This window comes from Hypanus sabinus, chromosome 3 (assembly GCF_030144855.1).
Source record: "Hypanus sabinus isolate sHypSab1 chromosome 3, sHypSab1.hap1, whole genome shotgun sequence".
In the NCBI taxonomy this organism is placed as follows: domain Eukaryota; kingdom Metazoa; phylum Chordata; class Chondrichthyes; order Myliobatiformes; family Dasyatidae; genus Hypanus; species Hypanus sabinus.
In genome coordinates, this window is record NC_082708.1 from 46523355 (window position 1) to 46539187 (window position 15833).

Genomic DNA, 15833 nt, shown 5'->3' on the forward strand with positions numbered 1-15833 from the left:
AGCAAAAAATGATCTTAAGAAGTAATTGGACTGTGGTTATCCAATTTTTCATGTGCTGCATTTGAGAATTTGAGTTTTTGTAAAAGGAAATCCTCTCAAAAGAACAGAAGCTCACTCTGGCTCACAGAGATTTCTTAATATCAATTGTGAAGATTGCAAAGGGAGCAGTTTGGCAAGTTGATGTACAAATGTTGCTACTGTAAGAAGCATGTCAGAGAATGCAATTATTTATCTATTTTCCTTAATGAAAGAGAGATATATGCTATGTTAAAATTCAATATTAGACAAAATTATCTAAGAGCAGATTAGTTTGTTGCATTGTGGCCCTAAGGTGAGAAGTGAGAGTAAGAATTGGCTTCTGATAACCCTTGCTTCTTACTTTTAATTACAGTATATAACTAATTAAGGATGTGATGAAAATAATAAAGTTAATATGATAGGATCGTAAAAGTACATCCCAGAGTGTAGTTCTGATGATAGAGGATTGGAAAGCTTTCCGAAACTTGCAGAAGGAAACTAAGAAGGTCATTAGGAAGGAAAAGATGAATTATGCAAGGAAGCTGGCAACTAATATCAAAGAAGATACTAAAAGCTTTTTTAAGTATATAAAGGGTAAAAGAGAGTTGAGGGTGGTTATAGGACAAATAGAAAATGACACTGGAAGTATGTGCAGTGAAAATTATGACTGAGAAGGTGCTCAGGAAGCTTAATGGTCTGAGGGTGGATAAATCTCCTGGAGCTGATGGAATGCACCCTCGGGTTCTGAAGGACGTAGCTGGAGTGATTGCAGAGGCATGAACGATGATATTTCAAGAATCGATAGATTCTGGCATTGTTCTGGATGAAGGAAAATTGCAAACGTTACTTTGCTATTTAAGAAGGGTGGGAGTCAGCAGAAAGGAAACTATAGACCTGTAAACCTGACATCAGTAGTTCGGAAGATGTTGGAATTGATTGTTAGGGATAAAATTACGGAGTACCTGGAGGCACGTGACAAGATAGGCGAAAGCCAGCATGGTTTCCTAAAAGGAAAATCTGCCTATTGCAATTTTTTGAGGAAATTACAAGCAGGGTAGACAAAGGAGATGCAGTAGATGTGGTGTACTTGGATTTTCAGAAGGCCTTTGACAAGGTGCCATACATGAGGCTGCTTAGCAAGAAAAGAGCCCATGGAATTACAGGGGAGTTACTAGCATAGATGGAGCTTTGACTGATTGGCAGAAAACAGAGAGTGAGAATAAAGGGATCCTATTCTGGCTGGCTGCCAGTTACCAGTGGAGTTCCACAGGGGTCGGTGTTGGGACTGCTGCTTTTTATGAAGTATGTCAATGATTTGGACTATAGGGTTAATCATGGCTAAGTTTGCCGATGATACAAAGATAGGTGGAGGAGCTGTGAGGAAACAGAGAAACTTAGTTTAGGGGAATGGGCAAAGAAGTGGCAAATGAAATACAATGTTGGGAAGTGTATGGCCCTGCTCTTTGGTGGAAGAAATAAATGGGCAGAGTATTATTTAGATGGGGAGAGAATTCAAAATGTGGAGATGCAAAGGGACTTGGGAGTCCTTGTGCAGGACACCCTAAAGGTTAACCTCCAAGTTGAGTCGGTGGTGAAGAAAGCGAATGCAATGTTGGCATTCATTTCTAGAGGTTTAGAATACAAGAGCAGGGATGTGATGTTGAGGCTCTATAAGGCACTCATGAGACCACACTTAGAGTATTGTGTGCAGTTTTGGGCTCCTTACTTTAGAAAGGATATACTGACATTGGGGAGGGTTCAGAGAAGATTCATGAGAATGATTCCGGAAATGAGAGGGTTACTGTATGAGGAATGTCTGGCAGCTCTTGGGTTGTATTCCCTGGAGCTCAGAATGAGCTCAGGATGTTGGGGTTTCTCATAGAAACATTCTGAATGTTGAAAGATCTGAACAGATTAGATATGGCAAAGTTATTTCTCATGGTAGGGGAGTCTAGGATAAGAGGGCATGACTTCAGGATTGAAGGACGTCCATTTAGAACAGAGATACGGAGAAATTACTTTAGTCAGAGGGTGGTAAATCTGTGGAATTTGTTGCCACGAGCGAGTGTGGAGGCCAAGTCGTTGGGTGTATTTAAGGCAGTGATAGATAGGTTCTTGATTAGCGAGGGCATCAAAGGGTATGGGGAGTGGGGATGACTGGAAGAATTGGATCAGCCCATGATTGAATGATGGAACAGACTCAATGGGCCAAATGGCCTACTTCTGCTCCTATATCTTATGGTCTTATTTAAACCAGTGTTTCCCAGCATTTTTCAGCCCAATACCCCCGAAGTACTTTCGTACTTGCCAATGCCTCTCTTCAGCACAATACACTTTCCAGCACCCCCATAGTGTAAAAGTATGTCTACCATATGCTAACTAGAGAAAAATGATTCTGCTTTAAATTTTTCTGTCTTTAACCACCTGCGTGCTCTACAGTAGCTTCAGTATCAGTGTGATCCTTGAGCTTGATGGTTTTTAGAAACATGGAAAACCTACAGCACAATAAAGGCCCTTCAGCCCACAATGCTGTGTCGAGCATGTCCTTACCTTAGAAATTACCTCTATTTTTCTAAGCTCTATGTACCTATCCAGGAGTTTCTTAAAAGACCCTATCGTATCCACCTCCACCACCATTGCTGGCAGTCTATTTCATGCACTCACTACTCTCTGCATAAAAAAACTTACCCCTGACATCTCCTCTGTACCCACTTCCAAGCATCTTAAAACTGTGCTCTCATATTAGCCATAGCTTTTAGCAAGAGTTGAAAGATCTGGTTCAAGTTATGATAGGAAAAGCCAAGTCGCCATGTGTCCAAGCAGTTTCTGTCTTTTTGTGAGTATGTTGTTCACTGCACTGAAGCCTCTCTCAACAAGGTAGGAGGATGGAAATGCAATGAAGAGCAGTTTGGTTCTTCTCTAAAGACCAGGAAATTTTATGACAGTATAGCCACATACCACAAAAATAGACATTTTTTAAAATAATTTTGCTGCTTTATCATTCTGAATTTTGACAATTTCTTCTTGCAAACTCTCTTCCTGTTCTTCCACCTTGCAAAAGGGATGGTATTACCCAGTCCAGAACTTCCATTCCGTTCAAATTCTTGAATCAATTCTGAAAATCCTTCTATAGTGACCACAGGTATAAGCAGTACTCTTGCAAATCTGTGAAAGAGAGTGCCATACTTTTCATGCAAGGAAATTGTGAGAACATTCCTCTCTCAATGTTTGCCTATAAATTTCCAATTTTCTGATAAAAGTAGACCCAGCACTTTTTGCCAGGATTAAATTGAAATTCTCACTCTGCTACAGTTTCATGTTTAGAATGTTCATTTTGTCATACAGATCAGCTAGGTGTGCCACATCTCCATGTAGAAGTTCAGTCTTGTTTCCCAAGCTCTTGTCGACTTTGAGCAAAAATTCAACGAGATCAAAAAGATCAAAGGAATATTTTAAGCAGTAGCCTTTTGACAGCCAACCCATTTCAGCGTCAAGAAGTGTTCAAATTCTTCATCGTTATCTTGGTATAATTGGTGAAATATTCTTCTATTTAACAGATGAGATGTTGATGAATTACACAATGGATTGTAAACAGACTTGGAATTTCTTTTTTTATAAGTGCCACTAAACATGGTGAATTGTCATGTATGGTGCTCCATCTGTTACACAAGAAATCATGTTGCTAATCGGAATACTTTTATCCTCAATAGATATTTTGAGCTCATCATAGATTGATTCTCCATTGATATTTGTTTTTTAACTTTTTACAAAAGAGAATCTCTATTTCCATTTTTGATAAACTGTGCATATGCCATTAGTAATACATTGTCTCACGCAGTAGACTCTTCATTGTATCCCAGATTGTTTTTTTATAGCTCTGTGAATAGTGATTCACAATGTGTTCACTCATTTGATCAAATTGACGAGCTACAGAGGTTTTACTCAGATTAATTGATTTTAAAATACTGGTATCCATTTTGAGAATAGTGGTGACCACTTCTGATATAGCAATCATTATTAATCTTTCACCAATTGTATGAGATGTCCATACTTTGCTATCAATTTGGAAATGTTATAAGAAACAATGAGACCTCTATCAAGGTCATTTTTAGTTATCTTGGCAAATAACTTGAGTGTGCAACGCTTTTCAAATGCATCTTCTGGAACTGAGTAATTTCATAAGTAGCTTTTTTAAGGTGTCCTTTACAGAAGTGTTCATACAATCTTGATGGTTTCATGAGTACAGTATTACAAATAAGACATGGGGTGTCGCTGATCTGATGGGAATGGAATAAAACCATTCTGCAGGTATGTAACATTGTATTGACACACTTTCCGCAGCTTCTTTTGCATAGCAGGATTCGAATTAAAGGCTTCACTGCCTTCAAACTCAAGAGATCATGCCATAGTTATTTATCCATGATTGGTGGGGCTAAATTAAAATAAAAAAAATTAACAGAAACTGGGAATGCCTGTCAGATGTTGATGACAGCAGCAAGTTGGCACAGTTGTTCAGGTCTTGTGCCTCAAGTTAGGGTTCTGCTAAACCACCTCCCCCCACCAAAGGAATCTTAAATGCCCCCCGATAAGTATTTAAGCTATGTTCCAAATATCAACCTGCTGTGAGATGTGTAAATGACTTTAACTTGGTGGTGCTTCCTAATAAGTACAGCTCACTTCAAACCTTAGCACATTGTAGTGCAACTATAGATTTTTGAATTTTGAAGAAATGTGCAAAGGATTTGCCTGGAAAGCAACATGAATTGAATATGGTGAACTTAGCAGCATTATGTAAAGCTTTTGATGGATGTTGCCTGACCAGAATTTTCTCCCTTTATCAAAGTTTACAAAATAAACAGAGACCACTGTATCTAGTGATTCTGAGCTATCTGAATGGAGCAATTTTTTTTAAATTTAAAGAGCCAGTTAATAATTATAAAGCTACAGGTCCATCTTCCAATTTTGATTTTAATAGTTACATTTATTATCAAAAATGCACAAAGTGGTAGTATATTTTTTACAGTAAACAAATTGTCACATCTCTTCAATCCTAAATATTTAATATCTAGGATTGAATTATTGGATAATTACGCAATAGTGGTAATCAAGAATATCAATTACAGAGTTTAGTCAATCTTTAAATATACATGAACCCATAAGATGTTATATACCATTACAAAAATTAAATATGAAATATCAAACATATTTACATTTATAATTAATTACAAATACAATAAATACCACATTTTAAGCAAATAAAGGAAATAGCTATTTTAATATTGACTAATTTGTTTTCTATTTGGAGATTGCAGTCATCACTCTGGTAACAAATCATCTCCCAGTTCTTCATCTGCAAATTCATCTTCTTCAATGCGTTTACGAGCTGCAGTTTTGGGCCGTTCAATTTGTGGTCCAAGCGGATCCACGTACGATGCATCTATAATTACAGAAAGCAACTGAAGGTTATGGGAGTCATGTCAGTTCTACAGACAAATAGAATATTGGCGTTTGTAATTTGACCTTTTGTCAAATTAGTAGCGAAGTGGCAAGTTGTTTGGAATCTGTGAGAGAGATCAAGTTGTATAGTCATGGGAGATTGGGGGGAGGGGTGGAAGAGAGAATTGAACTGATTGGATTATTTTACTTGGAGCAATCAAGGATAAGTAGTGGACAATAGGCTGGAATATACAGAAGTACATTTGAGTATATGCAGAATATTTGATGGTAGGTGATCCTGGGGCTTTTAGTTCTACTATTCGATAGGGTCACTGCTGACTTCGCTTTGCTGTCTGATCAGCTCATTGCTCAATTCCCATTATGTCCATATATTACTGATGTCAACACTGAATATAGAACTGAGCATCTACAGAGATAAAGAATCCTTTAATGAAATTTCTCTGTCATGAATAACCAACCCTTTAATAATTATTGAGCCCTGGCCCCAGTTGTGGAGAACTGAAGTAAGTAGCCTTTTGTCATCTAAATTATCCATTCTTTCAATTCTTTCAGAATACTTTATAATGGTCTTAAAAATCAGATTGTCTCCTACTCTTATAAGCTTAATGGGTACAAGCCATTAAGTTTATAATGGCTTGTCTTTTTTAATCTCTCACAGAGGCAGCTCAGGTGTCTGGTGAATCAACACTGCTTACTCAAGTATATCCTTAAGTGCAGAAGTTAAAATGAGAGGCATATATAGGTTAAATAGTCAAACATTTTCCCCCATTGTAGGGGTAACAAAAGCAAGGGGGTATCATTTTAAGAGAAGGTGGGTGCTTCATGGGGAATCTGTGGAAAAAGATTTTTTAAAATGTAAGTTGATATCTGGATTGCATGCCAGAGGAAGTAGTGGAATCAGATACAGGTTAGCATTAATGTGGTAAGGCTCATTTCTATGCCGTGCAACGTAACTCTAAATACCAAATACAGCAAAGATCAAGATTATGATTTCTGTAGGTATGCTATTCAGTGAGTGAAGAAATTTTGCCTGATCTCAATTCTAAGTGCCATATCCTGAGGTACTGGACTCTCAAGCTATTACTACTATTCTCCCCAATTTATTTTGTCTAGCACTGTTAAGAGTTATGCAGCTTCTAACAACTATTTTTTGCACTTTTTACATGTCTTGTGGATGGAACATATCTGACCCAGTCCAACTATTTCTTTCAACTGGTCAATCCATGCTGCTTCATCAGTGACTGTGGCATCTCAGGAGGTGGATGAAGAATTATCTTTACTACATAATACCTTACCAAAGACCTACACAATCTCAAAAACTTACTTTTATATTGTAGCTTCTTTGTGATAATGGCAAATATACAATGTGATTCCCTCCTTGATTACATGTTATAACCTCATATTTAATTTCTGCAGCTCATGATCCAGCACAAATCCTCAGTACACCAACAGGGGGCAGCAGGAGAAATTGGGTCAATTAGGCCTAAATATTCTGCCAATATTCATGCTAACATTCTTTTCCAAATACACTATTCCATTTACCCATATGACTGTATCCAATTTTTTACCTACTTAAGGTAAGATTTACTGATCTTAAATTATTCTAATTCCACCATTTCCTGACAATGCAGACCATATATCAATCAAAATATATTTTTTTAAAAACTGCTCCTCAGATCCCCCATAAAACTCTCTCCTCCTGCCTCTTGTTTTTGATACTCCCTACATGGGGAAAGTTGTTGAATAGCTAACCTGTGCATGCCTCTCATAATCTTATGTTAACATGGGAGGGAGATTGAAAATCTGGCAGAGTGGTGCCACCTCAATGACCTCTATGTCAGCAAGATCAAGGAGATGATTATTGACTGCAGGAGGAGGAAACTGAACATCCATGAGCCACTGCTCATCGGAGGAATCAGAGGTGGAGAAGGTCATTGGGTGCCAACAGGAAGGCGGTACAGGGGCCTCAGGACTCACACCACCAGGTTCAGGAACAGTTAATATCCCTCAACCATCAAACTCTTGAACCAGAAGGATAACTTCATTCACCCCAATACTGAACTGTTCCCACAACCTATGGACTCACTTCCAAGGACTTTTCATCTCATGTTCACAATAGTTATTATTATTCATTCTTTTTGTTTTTGCACATTGATTATTTGTCTGAGCTGTTGGATGTGGTTTTTCATTGATTCTATTGTGGTTGCCACAAGAAAATGAATCTCAAGGGTTTTATGGTGACGCATGTTCTTTGAGCTTTGGTACTCTTCTATCTGATCTTCTGTTAGATCACCCCTCAGCCACCTGAACTCTACTGAAAACAGCACAAATTTGTATTTTTCAAAATGTTTACTTCAGACTTTCCTGCATTTTTTTTTCCAATAAGATAGAGGACTTTGGTTATAGGGAGAGATTGATTAGCTCAGCCTATTCAATTTCTCCCTATAACCAACGTCCTCAAATCTAGGCGATATCCAGGTGATTGTCCTCTGCATTCTCTCCAGTACAATTCAATCTTTCTGATAATTTGTAGTGTTGTGTTGTAAATTAAGAACGCAGGCTTGCCATATGCTGTTTTTTCCCCACCCTACCTAGCTCTACTTTCTACTGCCACTTTCTGAGAACAATGGACTTGGACCCCTAGATCTCTCCATCAACATTCCTTACTCTCCTATCATTTACTATATATCTACTTCCATTTGACTTACCAAAATACATCATTTGTAAGAATTAATCTCCATCCAGCTTTCCAACTGATCTATATTCTGCTGTAGCCTTAGACAGCCTTCCTCAGCACCAATTTTAGAGTCATCCAGAAACTTAACAAACTTTTACATTCACAAATTTCAAAATTCCAGGCATGATGACTGTGATACAGCTTAGTCAGACTTCCTATCAGAAAAATACTCACCCACCACTGCCTCCAATAACTTTTACAATTTTTGTTTCAGTTAAGCAGCATAAACTTGTGGACCAGCTTACCATACATGTTTGCGTTATTAAATGTATATGAATGGAAGATGGATATAATTCTTAATGCTAGAGATTACTGGAATGGATTATAAGCCATGATTGCGTTGAAAGATGGAGCAGGACCTACTCGTACTTTCTGTGCTTCACTGCTTGTTTCAGATACAGCAGTAATGTAAGACAAACTTCGCCTGGATGGTAAAATACAAGATATCTTTCTGTATCAATAAGTGAAAAGACAGCATATGATTTAAGGAAAATAGCCATGCACTTACCTATATCTTTATTGGTGCTGGTTTCATAAGGGTCATTAACTCCTGGTAGTGTCCTCAACTTTGCACTCAACCTTTCTCCTTTGGCACTGCTACTATTTTGTCCATTTTCTGAAAAAAAAAGCAGGAAAGTAACAGGCGGAGTTAAGAAAATAAATGGGCATCCCTCTAGAACAGATGAGAAATTTCTTTAGCAGCCAGAGGCAAGTAAATCTATGGAATTCATTGCCCTGTGTAGGCAGGGTCAGTGGGTACATATAAAGAAGAGATTGATAGGTTATTGATCAGTAAAGGTGTCAAAGGTTATGGGGATAAGGCATGAGAATGAGGCTGTGAGGGAAAATAATCAGTCCTGACTGAATGGCAAAACAGACTTGATGGGCCAAATGGGCTATTTCTGCTCTTATATTGTATGGTCCTAATGTAAAATTGAAGAATTACAATAGTTTTAGGAGACAACTTCATCATTGCTTATAAAATTGTTCTTTTGAAATTCAATAGAACAAATCAGAATATAACAGGAGATCACAATCAAATAAAGGTCAAGCCATCGTTCTTAAAAGGTTCTGAACGGTACAGAACTGGGAAGACAGAAACTCAAACCGGTTTGAAGCCTTAAATCAGCTGCTAATTAAGATCTATTTCAAAATATTTTTATAAATATCTCTAAGAAAAGTAACATACACAAAAGGTAAAGATGAGTTTGGTGGTAGGATCCTGATGAAGATGACGGAAGTTGTGGAGAATGACGTACTGGATGTGAATGCTCAGGTGGTAAGTGAGGACGAGGGGATCTCTCCCTGTTAAGGCAGCAGGAAGAAGGGGTGAGCGTAGATGCTCATGAAATGGAGGAGACGTGGGTGAGGGCAGTATCAATGGTAGGAAAAAAAAAATCACCATCTAAGAAAGTATCCTCTCCTGCTTCAAACGAGGAAGTCAGTGTTCTGAGTTAAATTCGTATCGTGCTTAACATAACCAAAATAGTAATCAGTTTTCAGCATAATTTATGAATACATTAATTTTATAAGTTAGAGGTAGGGAAAGTAATAAAAAATGTATTATTAGTTTTCACAAGGTTTGTGTTAGTTGGTATGATGGACTCTAAATAAAAGTTATACCTCTCAGCATAAAGTATATTAATAACCATCTATATAAAGTTAAAAACTTGTATTTTCACTATATCTTCTCTTGGCATAGTCCTGCAGAATAATTCACAAATTTAAATATATTTGAGATGCATAATTCTGTTCATTAGGTATACAAAAATCAACGGGATCTCTTCTGGAGAATGGATGGTCTGTACAAAAAAGGACAGGTTACTCCATCTGAACGCGATGGGGACCAATGTCTTTGCAGGAAGGTTGCTAGAGCTGTTGGGAAGTTTTTAATCTAGGTTGTTAGGAGGATGTCAGAGTGGAACAGTTGGTGTAAAGTTAGATGCACTGTGTGGAAGGATAGGCAGTGGAAAAAGGATAATTGCAGTCAGTTGGATGGGTTGGAATGTGTCTATTTTAATGCAAGTAGTATTAGGAACAATGGTGATGTAAATTCATCACCATTGTTCCTAATACTGCATGGAACGAGGATGTTGTGGCCATTACAGAGACTTGGCTGTCACAACGGTGGAAATGGCTACTGGATGCTGTGGGGTTTAGATGTTTCAAAAAGAAGAGGGAGGAAGGTTAAAGAGGTAGGGATTAAGAGTAAACAGTACAATGATTCTATTAGGGAGGAATGGTGTAAAGGGGAACAGATGTACTTAGGGAAATGTACACCTCTTATCTAAGAAAAGATGTGCTGGCATTGGAGAAGGTTCAGAGGAGATTCACGAGAATGATTCCAGGAATGAATGAGTTAACATGAGTTGATGGATTTGGGCCTGTACTCACTGGGGTTTAGAAGACTGAGGGGGAGATCTTATTGAAACCTGTCAAATATTGAAAGGCTGGATAGGGTGCATGTGGAGAGGATGTTTCCTACTGTGGGAGAGTCTAGAAACAAAGGGCACAGCCTCAGAATAGAGGGACATTCATGCAGAACAGGCATGAAGAGAAATTTCTTTAGCCAGAGTGTGGTGAATCTGGAATTCATTGACATCAATGGCCATGGAGGCCAAGTCATTGGGTATATTTAAAGCAGAGGTTGACGTGTTCTTAGACAAGATGTCGAAGGTTACAGAGAGAAAGCAGGAGATTGAGGTTCAGAGGGATAATAAATCAGCTGTGAAGGAATGGTGGGGCAAACCTGATGGACCGAATGGCCTAATTCTACTGGTATGTTTTATGGTCACATGCATGGGATTCTGGATAGGTTTGTCTCATTGAAGCAGGGAAAGCATAGTAGGGTAAAGGAACCATGGTTGACGAGGAAGAAGGAACCATAAATAGAAGAACCCTGAAAGAAAGAACAAAAGCATTTTTCTGTCATTCATTCTTTTGGGGTTCTTCTATTTTTCGTCAATGTCTGCAAAGATCAAGTATTTCAGGATGTATACTGTACACATTCTTTGATAATAAATGAAAACATACTTAAAAGTTTAGGAAGCAAGAATCAGACAGGTGTCTTGAGAGTTATAAGGTAGCCAGGAGGGGACAATGGAGAGCTAGAAGGGGATGTGAAGGCCTTGGCGAGTAGAATTAAGGAAACCCCTAATGCATTCTACACTATGTGGAGAACAGCATAACATCTAGCATGAGGGCATAATCAATCAGTGATAACAAAGGAAATGTACCTGGAGTCAGATGAATGAATACTTTGCTTAAGTATTCACCAGGGAAAGGGACCAAGATGAATGTGAGGGCAGTGTAGAACAGGCTAATATACTGGAACATGTCAATGTTAAGAAAGAGGATGTGCTGGAACTTTCAAAAAACATTAGGACAGTTCCCCAGGACTGGATGGTATATACCTCCGGTTACCACAGGAAGCAAGAAATTGCTGAGCCTTTTGGTGATCATCTTGTGACAGGTCATGCCTTACAAGCCTGACTGAATTCTTTGAGAAAAGTGACAAGACAAATTGATTAAGGCAGAGCAGTGGATGTGGTGTAAATGGATTTTAATAACTCATTTGACAAAATTCTCCATGGTAGGCTCATTCAGAAAGTTAGAAGGCATGGGATCCAGGAAAAACTGGCCGTGTGGTACTGAACTGGCTTGCCCATATAAGGCAGAGGGTTATAATAGAGAATAATCTGCCTGGAAGTTGATGACCAGTGGTTTTCTGTAGAGATCTGTTCTGGGATTCCTGATCTTTTTATGAATGATTTGGATAAGAAGTGGATTAACTTAGTTGAAAGGTTCTCATTGGCAGTAGCAACACTTCCCTGTTTCATACCTTTTTTGCCGAAAGCAGTAAGTAAAGAAATTCCTTTACCACATGGATTTAAAGTTAAAGGACAAAAGAAACATTATACAATCTAAATTTGCAGCTTCAATTAAAAAATATTCTGGGGTACCTACCACTACCAGCACTCCCCTCTCTACGTCCACGAGCACTGCCATCTCTGCCAGATTTAACGCGCTGTTGTGAAAACATAATTACAGGTAAACACAATTGGAACTTCTAACCACACATGCTGAGATTTCAAAATACGTAACGGACGTGAGCATCACATGCACATGGAATATACATGTAGCTGACAAAATGGTCATAAATCATAAATTTGGAAATAAAAATTACTGAACAACAGTTATTTCATTCTCTTTTACACTTGTGAACTGGAGATACTAAATCTTGAAAAAAAATTGCATAGGAAAGGCAAATTTGGAATTGTTAAACTTATTCCATTTCAGTATTTAAATTTATTTCTCAGACAAACATAAAAGATGCACTGTTAGTTTTAAAGTTTAGAGGTAAAATGACAGTAACATCAGCTTCTTTTTATAAATCATCTTTATAATTGTATCCCTCAGCATTTGTTACTGGAGGTTGCAATAGCTTCCGGATAGTTTCAACAAAGTTCCCAGCAGATATCAGATAAACACGGTGACAATCTAGTAATCAAACTCACAAGAATATTACACTAATCCAGGAAATGGTTTTCTGAACTTAGATGGGGTAATGAAAGTATCTAGATATCACATTAGGTATTACTGTTGCATGCATTTTATTTAGAAGTATAATGGGTTAGATATTTTGACAATAGTGTACTCATAATTGATATGAATCTAACATAAAAAATGTCTTTGCTGCATGCACCTCATCTCACCTGTTCTCTTAATTCCTTCTGTTTCTCAACTTTCTTCAGTCTTGTGGCATATTCCTGAACTTCATTCAGCCCCATATCTGTACAAAGTCGAACTAGAAAGCGCAAGCCTAAACAATCAAACAGGTAAGAAATTGGTCAGAACATATCAAAAACTAAGTTCTCAAATAATCAACATAATTTTTGATTGATACTGTTCTGTTTCCAAATAAATAAGAAGCTGTGGATGAAAATATTAAAGGGATTATTTGCACAGATTTCATGCTCAAAAGTGTTAACATTTGAAAACAGAACCACCAATGATAAAGCAATTAAATTATTAAAAGTCAAAGTAAATTTATTATCAGAGTACATACATGTCACCAAATACAACCCTGAGATTCTTTAGCTGGAGGAATACTTAGCAAATCTATAGAACAGTAAATGTAAACATCCGGAAATGTTAACTGTAAACAAACTGTACAAATGAGAATATAAATAAATAGCAATAAATAACAGTACAACAAGAGTCCTTAAATGAGTGTAGCAATCTCCTTTTCAAGAGCCTGATGGTTGAGGGGTACTAACTGCTCTTGAACCTGGTGGTGAGAGTCCTGAGGCACTTGTACCTTCTACCTGATGGCAGCAGTGAGAAAAGAGCATGGCCTGGGTGGTGAGGATCTTTGATGATGGATGCTGCTTTTCTATGGCAACATTTCATGTAGATGTGCTCAGTGGTTGGGATGGTTTTACCATGATGGACTGGACCGAATCCACTACCTGTTGTAGGATTTTCAACTTAAAGGCATTGAAGAAAAAAATTAAGAAGACGTTGAATATTTCAGGAATTAAGGAGTGGAGAAAATTATAGATATAGGGAAAGCCATGTGACATTGAAAATGGTATTCACTTGAGCAGTCTCAATATCCGAGGCAGCTCCTCAAATGAGGCATTTGGTTGGAAATTAAGCACAAAAAGGATATTGTCACTTTGTTGAGGGTGTATTACAGACCACCTAACAGTCCAAAGGAGATAAGGGATTAGGCATGAAGCCAATAGTACAGAGAATGCAATTTTAAAAAAAGGATTATAGTAATAGAGATTTCAGTTTCCCAAAATTAACTGGGATTGCCTTAGCAAAAAAATTAAGAAGGGGGAAATTTTGAAATGTATCCAAGAGGAGAGATTGAAGAAGCTAGGCCTGCTTTTTCCAGAGTGGAAGAGGCTAAGAGGGGACATTACCAGGTATATAAAAATATGAGTGTAAAGTGCCAGAATCTATTCACCTGACCAGACATTAATAAGACCAGAAGACCATAAACTACTAGGAGCAGAATTAGACCATTTGGCCCATCGAGTCTGCTCCTCCATTTCATCATGGCTGATCCATTTTTTTCTCTCAGACCCAATCTCCTGCCTTCTCCCCATATCCCTTCGTGCCCTGACCAATCAAGAATCTATCAACTTCCTGTCTTAAATATATATAAACACTTGGCCTCTACAGCTACCAGTGGGAACAAATTCCAGATATTCACTACTCTCTGGCTAAAGAAATTCCTCCTCATCTCCATTCTAAAGGGAAAGCCCTCTATTCTGAAGCTGTATCCTCTGGTCTTAGACACTCACATCATAGGAAACATCTCCACATTCGCTCTATCAAGGATTTTCAATATCTGGTAGGTTGCAATTAGGTCACCTCTCATTCTTCTGAATTCCAGTGAATACAGGCCCAGAGCCATAAAACATTCTTCATATGGCAAGCTGTTTAATCCTGCTTTGACAAGCTTTGAACCCTCTCCAGCTTCGGCACACCCTGCTCAAAACTGCTCACAATTCTCCAAGTGAGCTCTCAATAGTGCTTTATAAAGTCTCAGCATTACATCCTTGCTTTTATATTCCAGTCCTCTTGAAATGCATGTTAACATCACATTTGCCTTCCTCACCAGACTCAACTTGCAAATTAACCTTTAGGGAATCCTGCACAAGGACCCCAAAATCCCTTTGCACCTCAGATTTTCATATTTTCTTTCCATTTAGAAAATAGTCATCTCTTTCTTCTACCAAGGTGCATGGCTACACACTTATCAGCACTACATGCCATTTGCTACCTCTTTGCCCATTCTCCTAATCTCTCCAAGTCCTCTGTAGCCTCTCTACTTCCTCTAAACTGCCTGCCTGTCCACCTATCTTTGTATCATCTGCAAACTTTGCAACAAAGCCTTCAATTCCATTATCCAAATCACTGACATATAACATACAAAGAATCGGTTCCAACACAGACCCAAGGAACACCACTAATCACTGGCAGCCAACCAGAAAAGGTTCCCTTTATTCCCACTCCTTGCCTCCTGCCAAACAGCCACTGCTTTATCCATGCTCAAATCTTTCCTGTAATACCATGGGCTTGTAGTTTGTTGAGTTGCCTCATGTTATACCTTTTCAAAGGCCTTCTGAAGGTCCAAGTACATGATAACCGATTCTCCTTTGTCTATCTGCTTGTTGTATCTTCTTTCTTTCTTTCTAAATCTTTTTATTATTATTAGTAATATGGACAGAATAGAAATGATATATTGATAAAAGAAATTACAAACATACAAATTCCATCACATATGAAAAAAAACATAAACAATAGTTACAATATAAATGAGTTTACCAAGATATAAGCCATACAATATATGTATGAACATGGTAAGTCTAAATATTTCATAATATACGATATAAAAAAACAGAAAAAAGAAATAAAAAAAATAATGCAAAACTAGCTAATCTACTAATCTAATAACTAATCACTAATATAGAAAAAAAAAGAAACAAAAAAATGAGAAAAAAGGGGGCTGTTTATAATATCTCACAAGAATAAATATTCATCAATGCCGTCACTTCCGGTCCTCTCAACATACATAAGCTAAAAGCTGGGAAATCAAATGAAC

At 37.8% G+C, this 15833-nt stretch overlaps 1 protein-coding gene across 7 annotated transcripts in view; it reads right to left on the bottom strand.

Annotated features, from left to right (window-relative positions):
* Nucleotides 1-4968: 4968 nt before the first annotated feature.
* ift88 (intraflagellar transport 88 homolog) overlaps nt 4969-15833 on the bottom strand; it is a 187257-nt gene continuing 176392 nt past the window's right edge. For all 7 annotated transcript variants that reach the window (XM_059964217.1, XM_059964216.1, XM_059964218.1 and 4 more), the window contains 4 exons: nt 12928-13034; nt 12179-12239; nt 8721-8828; nt 4969-5455 (listed from right to left, as the gene is read on the bottom strand). In XM_059964217.1, the coding sequence (XP_059820200.1) occupies nt 5334-5455; nt 8721-8828; nt 12179-12239; nt 12928-13034 (398 nt within the window). In that variant the 3' untranslated portion in view covers nt 4969-5333. The remainder of the gene's footprint in view (nt 5456-8720; nt 8829-12178; nt 12240-12927; nt 13035-15833) is intronic.